At 42.1% G+C, this 23,024-nt stretch overlaps 3 protein-coding genes and 1 non-coding gene across 4 annotated transcripts in view; 2 read left to right on the forward strand and 2 right to left on the reverse strand.

The window, feature by feature from the left end:
• The window catches only part of STARD9 (StAR related lipid transfer domain containing 9), a 106,725-nt gene extending 101,774 nt beyond the window's left edge, over positions 1 to 4,951 (reverse strand). Inside the window, exon 1 of the mRNA XM_057403916.1 lies at positions 4,824 to 4,951. Coding sequence (XP_057259899.1) covers positions 4,824 to 4,870 — 47 coding nt within the window. The 5' untranslated portion in view covers positions 4,871 to 4,951. The remainder of the gene's footprint in view (positions 1 to 4,823) is intronic.
• Positions 4,952 to 7,654: 2,703 nt separating this feature from the next.
• Positions 7,655 to 13,889, reverse strand: HAUS2 (HAUS augmin like complex subunit 2). Its single transcript, XM_057403880.1, has 7 exons — positions 13,844 to 13,889; positions 13,209 to 13,645; positions 12,497 to 12,589; positions 9,903 to 9,972; positions 9,009 to 9,141; positions 8,296 to 8,404; positions 7,655 to 8,158 (listed from the first exon to the last, which is right to left on the reverse strand). Exons 1-7 carry the CDS (start codon positions 13,887 to 13,889, stop codon positions 8,015 to 8,017), a joined length of 1,032 nt encoding a protein of 343 aa, XP_057259863.1. The 3' UTR covers positions 7,655 to 8,014.
• LRRC57 (leucine rich repeat containing 57) lies at positions 13,609 to 19,354 on the forward strand. The gene is made up of 6 exons (XM_057403918.1): positions 13,609 to 13,653; positions 14,346 to 14,524; positions 15,744 to 15,879; positions 17,133 to 17,401; positions 17,851 to 18,036; positions 18,649 to 19,354. The coding sequence occupies exons 2-6, from the start codon at positions 14,441 to 14,443 to the stop codon at positions 18,688 to 18,690; spliced, it is 717 nt and encodes a 238-aa protein (XP_057259901.1). The 5' UTR covers positions 13,609 to 13,653; positions 14,346 to 14,440; the 3' UTR covers positions 18,691 to 19,354.
• TRNAA-CGC (transfer RNA alanine (anticodon CGC)) lies at positions 16,276 to 16,347 on the forward strand. Its single transcript has one exon. It is a non-coding gene; the product is annotated as a tRNA-Ala (tRNA).
• Positions 19,355 to 23,024: the final 3,670 nt, after the last annotated feature.

A 23,024-nucleotide genomic window follows, 5' to 3' on the forward strand; every position in this document is an offset into this window, starting at 1 on the left:
GTTCAGCTGTAACTATTAAAGAGACTAGGGAAAAACTCTTTCAGATAAGAGTTCCATGCCAATCACTCCTTTTCCAGGCCACAGAGGCAGCTGAGAAGCAGAGAAGACAATGGGAACCACACAATGTCATCTGTTTTGATGAGTCATGCACAAGTAGCTTGCAAACTTCAGGGCCCAGCAAACTACTTTAAGCTCTCAAGAAGTGTCACAGGACAACTCACATGTCCTAGCATCGTTTTTAACTAGCACCACTATGGTTTTACAATTCAATTGAACACACTTGCTGGAAATTATTTTAGCCAGGCCTCAATCCACAATCCGTGAAGGAACGCAATGTCTTCTAGTCACTGGTGCATGCTAAAAAGAGAATCCTATAGTAACGTATGAGGCTTTTCATCGTGGGACAGAGCACTAATTTTTTAAATCCTTTTTTCCATCTTTAATACTTTAATTCTTTTTCCCCTATCTTTAATACTGCTTACATAGCAGCTCTCAAACCACACTGTGACAAGGAAACACATCCTGGGTATGCATGATTGAACTGAGACTGGCTGACGCAGAGCAGAAGATGCAGTGGAAGTGGATCATGGAGGAAAAGGCATCAGGCAGCTGTGCTCCATCCTGGTCCCAATGATACTGTCCTGGACACACTGCCTTCTTCCTTCCCAGAGGGCCTCCCCTGCACAAACATAGCCCTCCCTTCCTCCTCTCATATAACACAGTGCTGAGGTCCATGGTAAGAGCAATCAGCAACCACAACTAGGTACTAGTACTGAGATGGGACACCACAAGGACAAAGCGTTTTTAAACTATCAGCACATAAAAACTAGCATTTTATAAAACTGATGGCCTACACAAATACTAGAAGGGTATGTCTAACACTGCAGGTGCTTCTGTAGCATGCCAACACTCAACACAGCTTTAAGAGAGCTGCCCAGGCACAAGGAAAACCCTAGACAAAGCAATGAAATACTGAAAGGGTAATGTACCCCCTTACTCATCCAGTCACACCATTATCATGTCTGGAGGGTCAGATCTGCTATTGCAGCACACCACTGCAGACCGTGGTGTTGGCATACTCTGCAGCAGAAATGAAGGAAAAGAAACAACATTCCTAGTTCACATAGTTACGTGTTAACATTGAAAGTGTTTCCATCAACAGCTTCTGACAGACAGCCAAAAATAACATCACACTTCCCTTACAAAAGTCTAATATCTAATAGACCAAGCATTAAGATACCCAGAAATAAACCATAAAGGGATTTCATCAGTCCCCAGCTCCTATTTAATACCTGATTATTGCCTATTGCTAGAGTCAATATATAGCACCCATTCAAGCTCCATATTTCATCCTGAGAGGGATGTATTTACACAGGATAAGTGTTCATGTAACCAGAAAGTAACAAATCTTTTTTAGTATGTAGAACAGTAAATGTGTAATAAACGCTTTTTAAAGCAATGTCACTCCAGGGTACATATTTGAGGGAATTTATTCCCAGGATAACGTTTTGGTGATAACCGATCATTTGGTCTGTTACAGAAAGATTGGTGGCATTATGAAGATCATTGGCTACAAGCTGTTTAAAGTTTAGGCAAAGGAAAAACTTCTGCGTTCTGTGTAACTGTGCTCGCTTTATAACCATCAGGGATTATTTGTGCATAGGGGCTATCTGTCAAAAATTCATTGTGATGGGTGCCATACAGGCATGGAACAAAAAGACCACTCTTTGCCTTATGCTAAATAACGAGTTGCAGATATGATTATGGTCTATAAAAAATGGAAACTTGGAACAGAAAGCAGGATTTTATGAACTCCTGTATTAACATTTTAACATCTGAATATTCTGTGAATTTTAAGATGCAAACCCAACATTTATCTGCCGTTGTAAGTGAAATGAAATAAGCAATGAGTAAGTTTGTATGACAAGCTAGAAGCAGCCAACTAACCAGGTACAGTTTTTACACGCAGCTTTCAATTCTGGGGACTCTTAAAAAGCAAAGTTCAGTATTTTTTCGCTGGAACTGCAACTGTACACATTACACTACTTCAGTCCAATTGAACTGAAATTTCCCTGCAGGAGGTTTTTCTTTTTAAAGCACCTAGGGGCTGTGACAACATGGTACCTGTTAGACGCAATCACAGGATGTGTCAATAGACAGAGTGAGAGGTTTGCCTGGCCACAATATGGAAGCAGTGTAAGCTGGAATAGAAAGTGCAGGCCTTTATCCCCACTGAGAACTTTAGTCCTTTCAATGTCTATCAAGCCTTCAGATACTTGATACTTGCCTCAAAGTGACTACATCTGAACAATTTTGGTCATAGCTAGGAAGCAAGTTCTCATGTCAGAGACCTCACAAAAATAAGTATCCAATCACCTTCACTTCCCATTTGTAAAATACGGAAGTCTACCTTGAAATGGTTTTGGTGGCTTCAGCTGTGGCAACACGGTACAAGGAACGAATGGCCTATTGCCTTTGGGGTCAAATACCACAAGACTGGCCTGTGCCTCCCCATCCCAGCTGTTACACTGCCACAGGTTGGGTAGATGGAATTACTCAACAGTCGCTTCCCACATTATCCCTTGGGTTTCCACTCTCACCTTCCTAGAAACATTTCTGTTCCAGCACCAGATTAGCCTCTCCCATGTGCAGGAGACTGTCCACCTTTCTGATCCTACCCCCCTCTCCAAACTACATTCCCTAGCAAACAGCTGGCCTACACTGACTATATTGAAGGCTTTCCCGTTCATCAAACCCTATCTGACAGTTATAGGTGCTGTTTAATACTGTAATGATGTATGCACCGTTACACACTATTCAGTGCTACCCACTGAGTAGAAACCATTAAGACATTCACGGTGCAGAGTTCCTCACCAAGGAGGATCTGGTGAGAGGGAAGATTACGTCCCCGCCAGATCAGCCTTTGGCCTCTCTCCCGCAACTGCTAAGAACACTCATTTTAACTTATGTCTATAGGAAACCCTACTAAGTCCACTAGATAACTGCAAATAGGCAGCCAAATGCTATTGTGGGAGAAACAAACATGTCATTGACTGCATAATGAAATACATCACTGAGTCCGACTTTTAAATGCCTTCAGTCTCCAGTGAACTCTGTGGGACTGAAACAGAAGGGTCCTATGGTCTAGATAACTTGGCATCATTACCAAATTGTCATATACTGTTAATTCTTGGCTCTTGTTTACTGCTTTTTATTTCTAGAGAGCATAATGACAACTTATTTAACTAGTAAATGCTAAGAATGTCTAACAAAACAGAAGAAAGTAAAAATCAAATAGTATCTCCAACAACAAAGCAACACTAGGCAATGAAAGGTTAAACTTAGTTTACCTCAGTGCTGCAGCTCTTCTTACAACATACCAGTATCTTTTAAAAGCTGTTTTGTTCACAGCTGGACAACAAATCAGAACTGTATTACCCAAACATATTTTTAAATGAAATTATGGAAGGAGCATTTTTAAATCAGTTACCTTTGAATTAAAGGTAAAATATATTGAAAACTTGAAGATTATTTCCCACCTTTTCTATTAAGAGCAACAGGTTTGCTTTGAGTGAGCTCTTTTAAATTTATTTTATTCAACACTTTCTGCTATCTTTTCTTGAAAAAAAAAAAATTCAAAAATCCATTGACAAGTGAGAACTTAAGAGTCAAAAATAGCTTAGAATCAGAACCATTTCGGTTGGAAAAGGCCTTTAAGAGCATCAAGTCCAACTGTTGACCCAGCACTGCCAAGTCCACCACAATAAAAATCAAGACAGTAACTGCAAAACGTATTTTAAAACAAGTTCTGCAAATTAAGATCACATAAAATGAAACTGCTGTGCAACACCAGCAGGTCAGACGTATCTCATGAAGGTCTAACACTTGGACTAACACTTGATTACGGAAAATGAAGTAAGAAGCATGAAAACTGTAATTGAACAGCAGTGTCTCAATACACTCACAGAACAGAGTGCTAAAAACATTTCATGAATCCAGGCAAACGATACACGCCAGTGTAGTTCTGGCTGAACGACTAAGCTCGTTTTCTGGCAGGGCAACTCTTCAAGAGCCATTCTCTCTGCTACATCCCAGAGTTACTTGTCACAGAAGTCTGTGCAGTCGGAATACAACGTGAGGGACTCGCGCTTAAACATCAAGGTAGCATCGAGCCACTCTCTTCACTCTTCAAGCCATTTCTGCCTGAAGCACTACAGCATTTATGAGGAGTAAGTTACCAGCCTCTGACATTTTGGCTGCTTGCTTTTCCTTTTCCTCCTCGAGTTTCCAAAGTCTGCATGGTTTTAATTGTGCATTATATTCGGACACCACCAGAGGAATGTGCTACGGCATCTTCTTGTTCGTGGGAGTTGTCCTTAAGCAGTATCCCTTAGCTTTTGGGATTTCCATTGGAGCCAAGCGAACTGGGGAGGGGAGCGGGGCAGAGCGACAGTGGGAATATCCGGCTCTGCCTCCCGCTGGAAAAAACAGCCACAACAGAAGGGGAAGGGAAGATTCCCCGACACTGGGTGACTGCTCTCCTCTTACGGGGAGCTCAGGAAGAGGGAAGTCATCTGACAGCTCCAGTGGGAGGCTTTTCCAAGAAAACGTTCCAAGCTCTTTGGTGAACGAGGAACCCCCCGGTACCTCCCCGCTAAGCTCCCCGGCACCTCCGTCCGTCCGTCCCTCCTCAGCCCCAGCTACGCCACCCCACCGCGGCGATCCCGTCCCCGGTGCCGGGACCAGCGGCACCCGGTCACCCCGCGCAGCCGCCCCGCTGCCGTCGGGACCTCCCTCGCTCCCCCAGCCGCGCCCCGCCGCACCTTTTGCTCATGGGCCGGACCCGCACGGCCACCTTGACGTTAGCCATGGCTCGCTCGGTCACGCACAGCACCCGCGGCCGCCCGCGCCCCTGCCCCGCATCACGGCCCCGCCGCGGCGCCTCAGCGCCCGGGGACGGGAGGGGAGGAGCGGAGCCGGGAGAGGGCGGAGAGGAGGGGCCGGCCCGGCCCAGGCAGCCCCCGCCGGGTGGGAGGGAAGTCCCCCCGGGCGGAGAGGAGGGGATGGGGAGCAGCCCGCGGAGCAGCCCCGGCAGCCTCTCAGGCACCCAAACCGGCGTTTTCCGCCCCAGACAGGTCCGCCCGGGACCTCCGAACTAAGAGACTGTGATTTCAGGCTTAAAATCACCACCGTCCCGCGGCCACACCGCCAAACTGCCATGTGCAGCAGTGTAACAGGCCGGGACTAACTTCAGAGTTCAGTGCCCCAGCCCCATTAAACGGGCGCTGCCATGAAGATACTAGCTAGGGACTACCCAAGAGAACCCCCTTTGTTTGACGAGTAAAGAACTGCCGGTCTGCCCCTACGTTTGATCACTTTTCTTTTCCTAGGAACGTGCAGGCAATCGGAAAATCAGCACTGTTTAAAGTGCAAAGCATTCCACCTTTAGTTAGTTTGACAGTAATTTAAGGAAGGTGAGTATCCATCCCTGCCTTACTGGTGCTAAAGGAAAGCTCCCAAGCGTTTTAAATTCCTTTGAAAACCTCCAGTCTTCGTGTGGGTTGTATTTATGGTGTAAAACATAATGTTGAAACTCCCAAAGGACTGTAATTGAAGTCAATGTCAAACAAGTGCATTAACAAAAGTAATATTAACCCCACAAACTTACAAAGAAAAAATGCTTTCAGAATACTGTCCCTGTCAGCTACTGCCATTATCGTGAAGCGAGCATTGGCATAAACAAAACGCTCAACACAGAATTCCTGTTGTTTTTTGCCAGTGTTGTTACTCATTTTTAACTGGACTTTTTCTGGTTTTGCATTTCAATATATGCAAAACTGAGCTATATCTGAATACCCTATGGGAGCGTTTAACAGACTATTTAAACAACTTATTTAAATTGCCTTTCAACTGTACTATTAAGTGCAGTATACTTTAATTCTCCTCATGAGAAAATTTGCCTTAAGTTCCAGAAACATTAAATGTAAATGAAAAAGATACCACAGTACAGAAACTTTCCAAAGTGAAGTATAGGATGGATCCCTTAAGCCCAAAACTTATCCCAATTCATGACCCACCAGAGAAATGCTAAAATGGACAGATAGATAGATAGAGCTGTGAATCACTGTTTATTTCAGTAGGTTCATCAATGCCCATGGCAAGCGGGTTGGAACTGGATGATCTTAAGGTCCTTTCCAATACAAACCATTCTATGATTCTGTGATTTAATCATAGCAAAAAGTGAATTAGTACCTCAATGGCAAATGGTATTAGCTAAACTCTACCACCTTCACAGTCAGCTCTCCAGTAACGGATACAATAGAAGAAGAAAATATGCTCAACTCTCTGGGATATGGCAAAACCACATTTGTGGGATTACAACAAACAACCTAACCAGAAATGTTTTCATCCCGCTTCTGGAAGCATTATATTACAACAGTTTTGATTTGCCTAACCTAACTCATCACTGAAATGCAATGACAGGTTGAGCTTGTGACAGGTGCATAGGACAGCGATTCCAGAAGTCTGGATTCTGTTTCTTCTCATTTCACAGAATGTGCAAAGCACTTTAAATAAAAATGCCAGCTCCTCCGCATTGTGTCAAGACCTTCGTTTCCACATCTGAAACTACATTGACATGGGACTTTGGACTCAAATCCTGCGATGACGTACAAGTGTTCACACAAAGAGCCCATTAAAGTTTGTGGGACTCAAACACCAGCTCATATTCTCAGATCCTATCTACTGACCTTTTGCTTGACTCGGTCCAAATTGTGTCTATCCCCTTACTTTCCTCAACAGCAGCAAAGAGGAACATCAGCTACACTTACACACCATGCCAGAAAATGGTTAAGCTATATGCCTTGTCCCCACACCCAACAGAATGATGTAGTCTAGAGATTAAAAAAAATGGAATTCTCAGAAAATTTCAGCTGTAGAGTAGACCAACTACAAGTCAGTGAGATCAGAGTGTGCTCAACAAAGGGCCAAAGGTTTCTTCCTTAAATCTACCTTAAGTTTTTAAGCAATCATTAAACTACAGTGAAATTTGTGCGGTACTGAGCCACCTACTGGTTACTTCCAAAAAACAAAGGGCTCATTTTCAGAAACAGCTATCAACTACAGGCTGGACATAGGAAGAATTCAGATAACTAAACAATAGGAAGGTAGAAAGGAATACATCTGCACCACTTCCAGTTTGCTCTGCATCATGCATATGAAACTGGACATCCTCCAAAGACAACCACTATCCCAGTGACGTTTTGCCAACAAGTCTTTTCATGATGTGAAAGTCCCTAAGATTGAAAACTAGAACAATCAGTACTGTTGCTAAATTCAGTCATACTCATGGAACAAGATTTTTATTCTAAGGGGGGGGGGGGGGGGGCAGGGGCACTGAAAATAGGGCAAGCAACAGAAAAGGAGAGACTGAGGAATGTATTTATCACTACCACAAACATGTGGTTTGTCATGTATCACTGAGTCCCTTCCCTGGTTTCCACAGAACCACATCATAACCACAATGAACTGTAACGTAAACCTAGTTTAACTTCTTGGTTGGAATTCCTATGGAAGCCTAAGGTGGGATCCAAGACTTTGCACTGTTCTTTTAATTATACAATTTAGTAACAAAATAAAAAGTAAGAAACTGAGCTCTTGAAACCTAGTGCTTTTATTGAAGTTTTATAGCAACATACAAAATACAGCATATTATCAAGATCCTCATAGAAAACAGAGACACTATAGCAAGTGCAAAAGAAATACCAAAACAAATATGCATTGACAATACAGGCTCAAAGAGAATCCTGTCCAACTATTTCAAAGAGGAACTCCTTAACAGTCTTCTCGGTAGTCTGTCTTTCCATGAACTAGAGCTCATGAACTGTTGTATAAGAACAGAAACATAACTACCTATAAAATCCCCCTAAAGCACCACAACTCTGTTGTAGTTTTCACAGAAGACTGTAAAAAGGTAGTTTTTTGAACAGGCATCCTATTTGAGGAAAATGAGTTCTTAGGTTACAGATAAGCCAAAGTCCAATTCAGCAGTACTGCAGATGACGTTGGAAGTTCTTTGAAGTTCTCTCCATTTCAGGATATGCTCTGTCAGTTCCTCCAGTTCTATCACAAGCAACTCTGTTTTTGTCAACGCAGTCTCCTGAAGTAGAAAAGAGAAGGATTTCATCTCTATATACCCTGTCAATCTAGCAGGATCCAAAAATGACCTAAGCATCCAAACAGCATCGAGTTCTTAATGCTGGAGGAGACAGAAGACTCAGTTCTTTTGCTACTCACCATGTTATTCACCATGTTTGGTATCTGAGGGATGCTTCTAATGGTCTGCAGATGGCTTTCAAGCTTCCCAATGAAAGTCACAGCCTCAGTCAACAACTCTACTATATCCCTGTAACAAAGAAAGAGCCCTTACTCAAAAGTTGTGGAAAAAAATGAGGATTTAACACCTCCTAGCTCTTACTTCTTCACCACATGGGTTTGCTAATTAATTTCTCTGTAATGACACTTCTTTTGTAACTCTCATCAACAAGTAGGGCAGGAATTACAGAAGTGAATATGCACTTTGTCAGTAACCACACTAGATTGTTTGACCATAAGAAGGACTCTATTTTTCAAAAATGTACTGTACATGTCTGGGAATCATTCACACACTTATTCTGAGCAAGGCAGATGCCAAATGTCAAAGGAACAATTCCTGCCTATGGAGAAGCATAATGAATTTAACATACCTGTTTAAAACAACAGATCACAAATTGTTTTGTGAACTTCAGAAGACCAATAACCTAAGCAAATATTCATAAAAATATGTATCACTACCTTTCTACAAACTGAGCAATGAGTAAACTACTAGCTTTTAGCTGAGGTCCTGCTACCATTTTTATTTGTATTCTAATCAATTGAAAAGTGAATGAAAACATGCAATTTTTACTGCTTATTAGTTCAAATTAATTGGACTCATGCGAACAAAGAACAATTATTTTCTATATGCCTACTTGTGGAAAGTGGCCTCAATAGGCAGGCTCTCTTGACATCTGGGCTTCATCAACCTCTTTCTAAGAGCCCTCTCCTCTTTCAGTATGGCTTCCAAGTGTCTGTTCATATCTTGCATAATCTCACATTTTTTGCCTACAAAATAAAATTGCAAAGTTGAACCTACTATCCTGCTAAAACAAGAGAAAGATTTCTTCTGGAGAAAGACAGAAATACAATCTGATCTCTTGCGCTGGACAGTCATTAATCAGAATGACTTTCGTTAGAGCTTATAGGAATTAGTATCAGCATGCACCTCAAAGTCTTAACACCTACTTTTTCGAGACACTGCTTTGTTAATTTTACTACATTATCTATAGTTTTAAGTAAATTGTTTGAAATGAAACCAGCTTTTTAAGACCATACCATAGCACTGCAGTATTACAATATACTTCACTAGCCTAACACAGTAATAGCAAGCTAGAATATTCTTAAGCATCCATCAAATCGCAATGTGCGCTATAACAAGAAATGAATCCACATGCTCCAAAATATCAAGTGATTTTAGGGGCATACAGATGCAGCAAAAATACACTGAGTTACTGGAAAAGCAGCAAGGCAGCACACAGGCAAAGGGAATCAAATCAGGTTACTGATGATCTCGGAACTCCTGATACTGCATTGAGCTGTCCACTCCCCCAACTTTTTTGGATAATGAGCTACACACAAGCATCTGCTGCTACAGCAGAAGCGCAAGTTCAAATCGTATGAAAGTGTTCATTACAGGCCCATAAAGCACCTGCTACCTCTAATAGCTGCAATGAATTCTACAAGCGGCATGTACTCAGAAGAAACATTAAAATGCTCGTGAAGTCACTTAACACTCTTGGTTTTTATTAAGGTAGAACTGTACTTACCTAAGTAAAAAGGGTGAGTAATATCTGCTGCCTCCTTCTCCAACTGCAAGATTTCAGTTTTCAGTTTCATCTATGACAGTAACAACATCAAATGAAAATGCATTTTTAACTTACTTATCCAGATATTGTTGACACTCTTGGGGTGGAAACGGAAAAAGGACGAGCATGGGGGAGAGCACGTGTATGGAAGACAACAGAGAAGGAGCATTTGCAAGTCAGCATGTTACTGTGCTCTCTGGAGTGTTACCACTACTTGGGGGGGGGGGGGGGGGGGGGGGGGGGTTGGGGGGGTGTGATCAATAGAAAAAGACTGTTTAAAAAAAGCTAAAGAATTTGGTGATTTATCGGGAATTTATGTTGGAAAAGAGAGATTTCATAATCCATTCCTAAACACAGAAAATTACGCCTCCTACAAAGCAGTTTCATGGTCTGCATTCTACTAAAGAACCTTCTGCAGCCCCAGGTTCCCTCCTTCTGGAAGGTTTGTGTTGTGTTGGGCTTTTTTAGCTGTGGTAGAAGCAGAAAACTCCTAGCTTTAACTCTTTCCAATAATAAACCAGCACAAGAGCAGGAGATACCTTCCTGTGGCTGAAAGAGTTTTGGCCATTTTGGCTAGACAAGAGATAACTGAGGAAAAGTACAAAAGAAGATGATGACGACATGTCAGTCTCTCAGGACACACAGCTGTTGCTTTGCTTTTCTTGATCACTGATGAGAGGAACTAAATAAATGTGTTTCACTCACAGCATATTGAGCATTTATCAGAGAGGGTCCTTTGTATGTGAAACCTTCTAGCAAAGGATGCTAAGCAGCCACCTTATTGTGACCTAGAAACTGTTCCTTCTGCCTGTCAATACAGGATGAGACCACCTGTTTAACCCATCCTCCAAAAAAGTAAATGGTGAATTTGTCACACTGCTTTGCAGCAAGCTGTAAGCAGCTGCAGTAAGCTGCTGGAGCCCACATTGTGTAACTCAATAAACACAGTTTTTGTACCAGCAAATGTTCAGAAAACATCATCATAAAATACAACCCAAAAGCCAATTTAGGCAGTAGGAGATGACAAGTTACCTGTTGTTAACCAACCAGATAGTCTAGTTGCCTATAAACACATTTTTTGAACTTAAGTCAACTACATATTTTTACCTGTTCTTCAGTTTCTTCAGAAAACTTGTAGTTCTTTTCTTTATGACAACTCACGGTGGGGAAAAAGTACCAACTGTATAACAGCTAAGCTATTTTAAAAACCCCAAAACATGAAACAACAGCACATGGCAGTCTGATGCATCATCAAGTGCCACTGTCATGGTCGAACCCCAAATGGCAACTAATTGGAATGGAGAGGAAAACAGGGCGGAAAAAAGCCTAAACCAGTTTAATAATTAAAGTACAATATAATACTAATACTACTGATGATTAGAACAAAAAGGGAAACAATAAGGGGAAAATATATAAAACTGAAAGGGGAAAAAAAACCAACCAGACACATACCCCCTAAAAAAACCAAGCAAAAAATCCAGTGAACAACAGTGATGCAGAAGGCAATTGCTCACCACCCACTGACCGATAACCAGCCTGTCCTGAGCAGGAATAAGCTCCTTCCAGCTAACTCCCCCAGTTTATACCCCAAGGATGACATGCTGTGGTATGCAATACCCCTTTGGCTAGTTTGGGTCAGGTGTCCTGTTTCTGCTTCCTCCCAGCTTCCTGTGCCCCTCCTCACTGGCAGAGCATAAGACTGAAAAGTCGTTGATCACAGTAAGCACTTAACAATAACTAAACCATCGGTGTGCTTTCAGCATTATGCTCAGACTAAAGCCAAAACACAGCTCTGCATCAGCTACCAGGAAGAAAATAACTTTATCCCTGCTGAATCCAGCGCTGAAGTGCTGGATGCACACCGACAACAGTAAAGGCTGTACCTCACTGGATGCACACCGACAACTAAAGGAATCACAGACAACAGTAAAGGCTGACCTCAGTGACAACAGTAAAGGCTGTACCTCATGCACACCGACAACAGTAAAGGCTGTACCTCACTGGATGCACACCGACAACAGTAAAGGCTGTACCTCACTGGATGCACACCGACAACAGTAAAGGCTGTACCTCACTGGATGCACACTGACAACAGTAAAGGCTGTACCTCACTGGATGCACACCGACAACAGTAAAGGCTGTACCTCACTGGGTGCACACCGACAACAGTAAAGGCTGTACCTCACTGGATGCACACTGACAAAAGTAAAGGTTGTACCTCACTGGGTGCACACCGACAACAGTAAAGGCTGTACCTCACTGGATGCACACCGACAACAGTAAAGGCTGTACCTCACTGGATGCACACCGACAACAGTAAAGGCTGTACCTCACTCACTGGATGCACACTGACAACAGTAAAGGCTGTACCTCACTGGATGCACACCGACAACAGTAAAGGCTGTACCTCACTGGATGCACACTGACAACAGTAAAGGCTGTACCTCACTGGGTGCACACCGACAACAGTAAAGGCTGTACCTCACTGGATGCACACTGACAAAAGTAAAGGCTGTACCTCACTGGATGCACACCGACAACAGTAAAGGCTGTACCTCATTGATTTCAGCTCGCATGTTTGCCATTCTTTCCATCTCTGCGAATTTCACTGAGCACAGGGGAGGTCTACGGTTTAAATCCAGTGTCTCCTGTGAAAGAAAAACAGTGGGAAAAATGCAGTCTGAGCAAGAACACTTGATGCAAAGCCACTAGACTGGCTTTTAAGAGTCTAAAGTCACTGTTAACACTCTTGCACTATGGGATACAGAAGATTTAATCTGAACGCCTCATAAAATAGATGCATTTTTTAGGGAAAATGAACACGAGTGAAAATAAAATCTCATAAAAGGCACAATGAGATCAACATCTCAACAACACTGGCTTGCACGCTGCTGGCACACACTACAGGGCACAACGAACCCCTCACGTCTATGCTCCATGCACCAGAAGGCACAGTTACTCCTAGTAAGGACAGCTCCCATCAGCCAAAACCATAAGACATCCCACACTGAATGGAAAAACTCTCAAATTCGCAACCGTTTACACAAACAGGACCACGCTTCAGCATGTTCAGCACAGTGTCACTTCAGGACACAGCCGGCTCCGCAGCGGGTAAGCACTGAAGCCCGTCAGGCTGGAGGTGGAGGCGAGGCACCGCACGCAGGAGACCCCGGCGGGACACAGGGGCCTGAAGGGCCTTTACCACACGCAGCTTTTGCCTCCCCGCTGCCGTTCCAGCGCGGCCCCCTCCGGGCCCTGGGCCGTTACCTGGGTCACGGCGCCCGCCGCCAGGCACCGCGCCAGCAGGGCGCTCACCACCGTGCTCTGCCCCATCTCCCAGGGACAGCGGGCGGCCGCGGCGTCACCCTGCTCCCCGGCACCATCCGCGCACAGCCGAAGACTCAGCTCCAGCGGCTCCCGCGCGGGCTCGGCCTCCTTGCAGGGCCGGCGGCTCACGGTCTCCATGGCTGAAGAAGCGGAGCGCCGCCGCTCCACCACTGTGGGTGTCCCGGAAGCCCGGGCGGATGACGGCGGCAGTGACCGGAGGGCGGCCGCCATGTTGGATGCGGAAGGAAAGGGTAGGGATACGCGTCCGGTTCCGGGGGGCCGTAGGGGCTGTTGGAGCGGCAGCTCTGGAAGGGCTGAGGCGGAGCCCGCGGCAGGGTGCGGGAGGGGCCGCCGCCGCGGTCCGGCATCGTGCGGCTCTGTACAGGTGAGGGGGGCCGGGTTGGGTCCGGCTGTCCCCCTGGCGCGTCCTGCCGTGGCAGGGTTGAGGCGGGGGGACGCGGGCCTGCAGCGGGTCGTTGCTGGCTTCGTCCCTCTCCGAGGGTCCTGCTGACCCTCTGGTGGGGAATGCTTCTTATCCCGGCTGTTGACGTGCTGTGTGAGGCTTTATTCCCCACCTTCCGGCCACAGACCTGCCGCTAATCCCTCGGCCTGTAAACCCATGCGGTTAGTCCTGGGGATTAAACGCTGCTGGGGTTACGGGAGATGGATGTCGTGTGTCTGCATCTAGAGTCGCAGCAGAGGAGCCAGGCCTGTTCATGAAACAGATGTTGATAAAAGAAATAGAACTGTAGCATTGACAGCAGGCCAGTGCTGATAGATGCCATTAAAATTACGGCCAGTCTCCATGGAGAATCTCCTTAGACGACTGGGCCCTGAAAGAGGCAAAATTGGGAGAGTATGCAGTTTTCCCACTGAGTTTTAACTCTACTTATTGTATCATTTCAGTATTCAAGCTGCTGTAATGAAAGCACCTTAAACAAGGTAAATCGTTTAAGTTCTAGGCTTTAGTTATGAGGCAGATGAAAACACAGAAGTGAAGGGGGTCATTAAGTTGAAATGCCTGTAGTATTTAAGACAGTACACATAAAATGACTTTCTACATTTGCTTTATCACAGAGACTTCAGATTGCAGTTCTCTAGTGCAGGATAACTGAGAGAAACTGCCTGAGACTGTCGCTCAAACTCAGGACGCTTGACACAGAACTGTTAGGATGGGAAATAGTGCATTAAAGGCCCACCTGGAGACAGCACAGAAAACTGGTGTGTTTCAGCTAACGGGAAAGGGTCTTACAGAGGTAATGTATCTGTAGGGGAAACGTGGTGGTTTGTGTGCATGACTGACACTTTTGGAGAGAAATTCCCATGTCTTGTCATAATGCACTGCATGTATATGTTTTTCGTAATTAGTGATGGATAAAATTATTTCAGGAATTTGTTTTTTTTCCTTTTTGCTTGATTTTTTTGTTTTTACTGTCTTTTGATTGAGGATTTATCTGTCAGGGCACTTGTATGCTTATGAGCTTATGCTTTAGAGTGTGTATATGCTCAAGAAGTACTCGTTATGATGTTGTGCTGTTTTAAAACAAAGGCTGTAAACTTGAGCGGAAAACCTGTAAATTTTATAACTGTATCATTACCTAGAAAGTTACTCCACAATTTGTCACGTGTATATACTTATGCTGTGTTTAACTGTAGTCATATGACTAGTCTGTACAGGCTGTTCACTGGGCTGCAAGCTTCTTGAAGTTTATTATATCGGCAGCTGTCTTGACTTTGACCCAACTGCAAAAAACCACAAAATGTGCTGGAATCATAACTCAAGTAACAGTTCACAGGATAGCCAGAATACCGCTATGTTGCACTAATTTTCCAAGACTTCTAAAGTATCTTTTTCTACTGTCCTACCTTCTCTCTTCCCTTTTCCTCTGCCAAGCCAAAAAGAATCAAAATCACTGGCCTATTGACCAGGTTTTTCTTTTTTTCAGCTCAGTGCCAAGTGCACTTTAAAGTGGTACAGGATGTAAATAAGAAAAAGGAAAATGGTTTTCATAATTAATTAAAAAGAAAGCAAGAGTAAAATTTCCCAGTCTGCTAAAATAAAAAGTTATTAACTAGCTATAGAATGTTTTTAAATGACAGGCACATTTCAGAGAAACAGAGAAGAGGACTAAAATAGAACCAAGCTCATGTCATGGTACACTTCCTTCTCCGTTTTTCATTTAAATTCTTTGGATTAAAATCTACTTCCTAGATGTCAGACTGTCTCCTTTATTTCCCTTTTCCCTCCCTCAGATGAAAAAAGTATGTTTAAAAATACGTATTAAGCAAATTTGCTAGCTTAGTTGCACACTGGTGATTGGGCATTGTGATACTTACGACAGTATGTAATAACGGTACAGATTTCAGTTAAAATTCTAAGCTGTGTAACTTGAACATTCAGAGCTAAACATATCTAATACATCTAAATAACATACCTAACATATCTAAATGCTGTATTGTTTTTCTCCCCCATAGTTTCCTGAAGATCTGCAGAAGCTAACAAGCAACTTACGGACAATAGACTTGTCGAACAACAAAATAGAGCTCTTGCCACCGCTTGTAGGAAAATTTTCCTTGTTGAAGAGCCTTGCTCTAAACAACAACAAACTGGGTATGTCTGCTCATTAATATATCCGTAGATTTTAAAAATAAGAACCTGATTTCTCTGATGAGAAACTAAATTTAATGATTTAACTCTCACAGGATGTAAATGGGGAGTTTAGTCACCTAAACTGAAATCTTTGGGAATCATGTACAGGAGAATAAAGCCCAGAACCATAAATTCTTCAAAACTAGTTGCCAACTTAGTTGTATTATCAGTTTTACAATGACATGTAAGTACTTAAAACCATAATGTTTCTGTGCTGTGACTTGTCTGATCTGAAATTATAAATGTCTCATGGTGTAGCACTTGCACAGAGAACTGGTAAAGAAGAGCATCTGTAGAAAACATTGGATTTGAAATCCAATAGGGTTTCCCTGTGTAGGTTTGAATCCTGCTAGGCAAGGGGATGTAGCTCAGTGGGAGAGCGCTTGCTTCGCATGTAAGAGGTCCTGGGTTCAATCCCCAGCGTCTCCAGCCTGTTCCACAGAGATTGAGCACCACTTCCTTTAAAAGCATAATGAGGCAGGTGGTTTTCCCAGGGTGAGGCTCAACCCTTGCACTCTGGGTGTGCTGGCCCCTGTGATTTCCCCAGATGCGGGAAACTTGACTGCATAATTTGTGGCCATTCAGTGGTTCATGGAAAAATCAGACGAAGTGAGGAAACTAACTTTTTTGTGTGCTAATTGTGTATTATCTTCCTTTTTGAAAACCAAATTTACAAACCTCTGACTCTGTAGTGCAGCTCAGAAGTGCTACAGCTTATGCACGTGTGTAGGTAGAATGAGGGAAGATTGAACGCCAGCAGAGCTTACCTGGTGAGGCTTTTATGCTGGCATGATACAGTATGAATTATCTGAGAACTTAGTTTTGAATAATACCTTTAAAGAGCTACACCTGAAGCTGTGAATTGTGTGGTACTTCAAATGTAATAGAATGTGTTGTCAAAGTGGTTGGTAAGGAGTACAGCTGATTGATAGGCTAAACTCTTCTGAGAGTGGTGTTTTCAGGATGTGATTTGAAGGTCTGCCTTATCTGCAGATTGTTTTTAAGATACTTATGGAAGATGGTTAAAAAGCATGTGTTGTCACTGGGCTTAACTTTCTGTGCAGGGATCTGTGCCTTCATTGGAAAATGAATCCTGTGAGAAATTACTGTAATACAGCACTGTTTTCCATGCAGAAACTTACTTGGATTAAATGGGTATGGACATTTACTGCTCTTTGTTTAGGTCATCTCTTTGTTTTGTCATTTGTTTCTAGCTGCTTTACCTGAGGAGCTGTGCAAACTGAAGAAACTGGAAACACTACACTTGAATGGCAATCACTTGAGGCAGCTGCCAGCTGCATTTGGACAGCTTTCGGCTCTCAAAACCCTGAGCCTTTCTGGGAACCAGCTTCGGACTGTGCCTACACAACTCTGTGGTCTTCGCCACTTGGATGTGGTAGATCTTTCAAAAAACCAGATCCAAAACGTGCCCGACAGTGTGGGAGAATTGCAGGCTATTGAACTCAATTTGAATCAGAATCAGGTCTGGTAACAGAGATATTATGGGCATGTAGATTTAGGACGTGGTCTGTCTTGGACTTAGTACATTCAAGGAACATAAACTTTATAGCTAAAAGACCTCCCCGTACTCAACAGAAATGAGGGATCACAACTAGAATTTTTGAACTGATACATCCCACTTCCTGATTTGACTAACTAATAAATCTGGAATTAGTTGTATAGAAAATTATTTGAACAGTTCTTAGCAGGAATCTGATAAACACATATAGGTTGCCTGTCATCATGGAAGAACAAAAAGTTACGTGGACTTCTGATTATTATTATGGTTGCTTACACATTGTTGTCAAGTGGTTACTGGTAATGTAGTTTATATTTACAAGATAATTGTTCCACATTAGCCTGAAACAAATCACTTAAAGTAATCATGGATTACTAACATTTTAATCTCATTTCTCTCTTTTTTTGTACCAGATTTCCCAGATCTCAGTGCAGATCTCCCACTGTCCACGCCTCAAAGTGCTGCGTTTAGAGGAAAACTGTCTAGAGCTCAGCATGCTTCCTCAGAGTATCCTCAGTGATTCCCAGATCTCACTGCTTGCAGTAGAAGGCAACCTCTTTGAAATTAAGAAACTCAGAGAACTGGAAGGCTATGACAAGGTTTGTGTCATTTTTCTTGTGTGCATGGCTTTTTTAAAGAACCTTCTGGTGAAGTCCTTACTCAGTACCTCCTCCTTGGACTAAGCATTTATGCTGGTGAATAAAAGCAGTCTGTTGGTATTGTCCCTGGTACTGGATCTGTAACTAACCTCAGAAAGGAATTTCTGGAGTTCCCCAGAGATCAGCTTCCTCATAGGATTCAGGATCAGTGTTCTTTCATCAGCATCTGTTGAAGGGTAGCTGGTGATGCTAGGCATGTCTTCACTTTGACGGGACAAAAATAATGGGTGATGCTTATTATGCAGCATTCTTAACTGTTTGCTCATGCTTAACCCGTGAGATTTGACTGTTCAGCACTGTGAAGACTTGCTTTCTGGAACATTAATCTGAATTACAGCAAATGGCAGAAATTTTTTTCTTTGTTTGAAATTAAAGCTCTAATGCCTGGGAGCTCTAAAGCTCTGTAGTATGTGGGAAATTAAAGGATGCTTTTAGATGCTGGGTGCTTTTGAGTCTTGGAGCAGAAGCGTAACTGCGTAACAATGCGTAACTGCGTAACAACGCGTAACAATGAATCTTGTATTAACTTCTGAATCTTTGTTTTCTTTGTAGTACATGGAACGATTTACAGCTACAAAGAAGAAGTTTGCATGATCATTATTCAGACCCTGTGTATTGCCAATAGAAGAGTTAGTGACTGAAGCACCTGCTTCACTGACTTAAATCAAAGCTGATGGAGAGTACTCCTTCTCTAGTAGTCTGATATGGTCTGTTAAGGCCACATTGAATAAACTTGAACTAGAGAACATGGGTATTGAACTGATGAACCGGTCCAGGGGCCAGTTTTAGGTTTTTTGTGCCACTATAGCTTTTACTACAATACATGTTCTCCTTTGTCAGAGCTTGTTCTGTCACAGAGAAAAGGGGAATGAGCTGGCTGTTGATCTGTAAGAGGATTATTTCTTCTGGAAACATTTTTCCATGATAGGCCATGGAAGTTCTACCACCAAAGCAGATCTGAAGCATTGTACGTCTTGCACTAAGCGCTATTCTACAGTGAAGAACTTTTGCAGCTGAGGTTTTAGTTTATAACCTAAGTTTTTTATGAAGCACAAATAATTGTGGCTGTTAAGTGTTTTATTAACTGCTTCTGGTGAACAAATCATGGTTTGAGCATCCTTCATTCATATTCTACTGTACAGACTTTCTTTTCCCATAAGCAAGAATTGCACTACAGTCTACTTCTGCTTAAGCTGTATCAAATAAAAGGTTCACCTTCAACACACTCAGTAAAAATGTAGATTGCTGGAAAATACAATACCTTTGCACTGACTCCTTGTGTAAAGAGCAATGCTAACAGTTAGAGTTGTCAGCCTATGCTGCTGCCTTATTACCAAAAGCACCTAGAAAGAGCTAAAACTGTATGCAATTATGTAACTTATACTGAAAAGAAAAATGTACTTGTTTATTTTAGTAAATAATTTTCAAAAACTCAGTTTATTTGGTGTAAATGCTGTTGTCACTTTAACTAGTACCAAGTTATCACTGAAAGCTGTCACTTAGGTGCTCAGTTCCCTCAGTTGTTGGTAACAGCTGTACTTCAACTGCTTTGAGAAGGCAAAGGATTTGAATACGTCAACACTTTGTTGTGTATGTCAACACTGACAGGTCAGTCTGCTAACACAGTACACTGCACTATCAGGACAATGAAGTAAGAGCTGTATTAAGTCTGCTTCTTGGCAAGATAAGCATGGATGTATCTATTCCTAATGAGATCATCTTACATAACTACCATTCTTTACTGAAGCTTTCCTACATGAGGTAAGAAAAGCATTTGGACACCAAGCTCCTTAACATTACTGGTGTTATACTGTTAACGTATTCCGTGTTTCATTCCATCTGCTGTTAAGAAGAATGAAGTGAGCTCTGTGCCAATTATTTTTCCTCTGTGTAACAACTGTAATTAAGATTAGCAATAAGTGGTTCTTTTATATGATGCTCAGATGTATCTCGTTGCCTGCCCTGTTGCTAACTTCAATTCCTACATAGTAATAGCTCTTGTAATAGTGTTTGAAGGAACATCAACTCCTTATTCAGGTGGTGGATGTGATCCACCATCATACAGGGAACCAGTTTTACTTAAGAACCCCCATTCCAGATGTTAATTTATGGAAGAACTACTAGCTTCCTGCAAGTAGCTGACAGCAGACAATGGTTATGAGGCTACTTAGTTTTGTAAGATGTAACTAGGGAAATGCTTGAATGCAAACATGTTACCATAATGCAAGGCCCTGTATACTCAGGAATCTCTTCAGCTTCACACCAAAAGACTCCACGTTATGGTGCACAAACCTAGCAGTGAATAGTTTAAAGCCCCAGGCTTGTTTTAAATTTTTACCTCCTTCCACTTGATACCTAAATCCTACTTCAGTATGAGCTTTTCTCCTAGAGATTTGCCATGCATGAGACATCCCACAGAAGAAAGCCCCTCAGCAAACTACCCCTTTGCATTCACCATATTTGACAACTACAAAGAAACATGCCATCATCAATGTGCATGCACTTGGCAGGGTTGTGCACTGGTTGTTTTTAACTGGAAATGTCTGTGCCCAGACATGCTGCTTCTCTCATTTAACATTAGTTTAACTGGATCTTTTTGTCTTTTTAAAGTCATAGAAGAAGAGAGTGCAGGTCAGAACATTTTAAAATGATGCAGGTAGCATCACTATAAAACAAAAAAAAAATCCCCAAACCACCCATGTATTTTATTTCAGACCTCTATCACTTGCTCTCCAATTTACCATTGCAGCAATATAGATACACTTTTCATCTACCTATTCCATCAACATATTGGTAGTTCATTGCTGTCTGAAGTGCAGCAAAGGTGAATTAGCAACTGCATGTCACTGCATTATGCAAACAGCAAACTGTCACCATACAGCCTTCACAGAGGAATGTTCTGCAACTTGCTGCACAAGCAGCACATGCTGCAGTTCATACATAGCTACCCTGTGTTCAGAGGCTTAATTCATCTTTCATCAAGGAGTAGCCTAGCTTGAATTTACTCATTATCATTTAGGTGTAGTCATGGGACACTTGGCTCAGAATAATCATTTTTTTTTCTTTTTTTTCACCACTAGCTACTGGTAGAAATACAGTAAATGAGAAGTACTACTTCCAACCCACTCCTGGGTACACTACTCTCTCGCAACTCAAAACCAATGCACATCAACGTAAGTTTGTATTTTGCCCCTGCCCTCTGCCCCCACAATAGTGTCCTGATAATCTGAGGCCCTGCTATCAGAGAAAATACAGTTTAAACTTCCTCACAAGAGAAATTGCATTGGCAGGAGGCTGAATCACTGGATTTCACCTACTGAAGTATGTATTTGCAAGGCATTTGTTACTGATATTTGACTTAAAAGTGCAATTCCTATACCATCCTGATGTCCAGCCCCATATCAAATCAGTCTTCCAAAGAGATGGATGCATTTCATAGGTTGAAATTAGATGATGTTTTTTATGCAGGGATGAAAACTAGAGTGTTAGATCACAGTAGTCCTCTCTTCCCAACCACACCCATTCCTTTGTTAGCATTAGGATTTCTGTGATCTAGAAATAGAAGGGGAACTTCCTACTTGCACAGTAGCAACTAGTTCTGCCAAGTTTTTCAAGGACAGGAAACTAAAAGCCATTCCTAAGAGAAAATAGTTTTAAAACACATTCAGTTATAAAAGTATGTATTTTTTGTGCACAATATATAGTTTAACAATCAAAAGCAGAAAATGTAAACCTTCATTTGTATTAGCATTCAGAAATACAAAGATGTACAAGCATTGAGTCCATCCCACAGAAATGGAAATTAAGCATCTATTCTACAGATAACAGCAAGACAATCCAAGAAGCAGTCTGTGTTGTTTGCTAACAAAGTTACCAAATCCCACATGGATTTGGCTCTTGCTGCACCAGAAAATAGTGTTGATACTCCACTAATACTCAGCCTTAGAGCCTCAGAATTTACTTTGTGTGGTATTCATTGCTACATTATCATTCTGATATATTGAACACAGCATTCTCTCAGCCAACATGCCAATTAGTTGTTATTGCTCAGGGTAGACAAGAACATGGACTTTGAATGGCAAGGGAGAAAAACATTCCAACGTTTGGAATCCACATGCTACAGAGCAGGTTTGCACTGTTGTAAGTGGAGTAATGTAATTCCTTTAGTCTCCTGTTCCAGGAGACAACCATAACTTAATAAAATATACTTTGCTTTCACAACCAGCAACAAATACCTCTTCAGTTAACCTGAAGTTTGTAAGAAGGGGAAAAAAAGGCATACAAATGTCTTGTGTTTTCCCACACAAACAGTGGTTAGAAATTTACTATGCAATGTTCTTAAAAGTACTTTACTACTTGTATTTTTTAAGTGCATAAATCTTCATTTACTAAGGGGGTAGATAATGAGCTTTTAAAATTGATTAGCATTCCAACAATTACTGGAAGCCAGACAGAAGCCAACACATTCACATAAGGGCTACCACTGGCCTATTTATTATAAGCAGCAGCTCTGTCCTTTTGTCATTTTTTTGGGGGGAGTGAAGTGTATTTTTTGTTACTTTTCTTGTTTTGTTGGGGTTTTTGTGTGTGGTTTTTTTCCCTTTAGTTGAACTGAGAATATACCAGTAATGCTGACTGTATTTCTGCTATAAAGAAAACAAACCACTGTATTTCAGCAGATAAGTGTCATCTCAACAGCCCTGGGATTCATTATCAATAGTTACAGGATAGTTGTGGGCTGAGCTTCCAAACGAATCACCTAATAATGCTATTAATTTTAATTATTCCTCCAATCAATTTGGTTTGAAGACTTTTGCCATCCAACATAAAGTATCACAGGTTAGTTCAAAGCCCCATTTTCACCTTTAAGGCAGGCATTACTGCAATTATACGCATCACTTGTGATTTATCTGCCAAATTTTTAAAGA

The sequence above is a fragment of the Pezoporus wallicus genome, unplaced genomic scaffold, assembly GCF_028554395.1.
Source record: "Pezoporus wallicus isolate ANWC-B61680 ecotype Strahan unplaced genomic scaffold, APGP_CSIRO_Pwel_v1 contig_8673, whole genome shotgun sequence".
In the NCBI taxonomy this organism is placed as follows: Eukaryota; Metazoa; Chordata; class Aves; order Psittaciformes; family Psittacidae; genus Pezoporus; species Pezoporus wallicus.

What these genes read in the sequence shown, in the direction of transcription:
- HAUS2 (XM_057403880.1), bottom strand. Translation starts at nt 13,889, where the DNA reads ATGGGTTTACAGGCCGAGGGATTAGCGGCAGGTCTGTGGCCGGAAG. An exon ending in TGCGAGCTGAAATCAATGAG is followed by an intron (nt 9,973 to 12,496) that starts GTACAGCCTTTA and finishes TTACTGTCATAG; the next exon opens with ATGAAACTGAAAACTGAAAT. An exon ending in ATTGAGGCCACTTTCCACAA is followed by an intron (nt 8,405 to 9,008) that starts GTAGGCATATAG and finishes TCTTTGTTACAG; the next exon opens with GGATATAGTAGAGTTGTTGA.
- LRRC57 (XM_057403918.1), top strand. Translation starts at nt 14,441, where the DNA reads ATGGGAAATAGTGCATTAAAGGCCCACCTGGAGACAGCACAGAAAACT. An exon ending in TCTAAACAACAACAAACTGG is followed by an intron (nt 15,880 to 17,132) that starts GTATGTCTGCTC and finishes ATTTGTTTCTAG; the next exon opens with CTGCTTTACCTGAGGAGCTG. An exon ending in TCAATTTGAATCAGAATCAG is followed by an intron (nt 17,402 to 17,850) that starts GTCTGGTAACAG and finishes TTTTTGTACCAG; the next exon opens with ATTTCCCAGATCTCAGTGCA.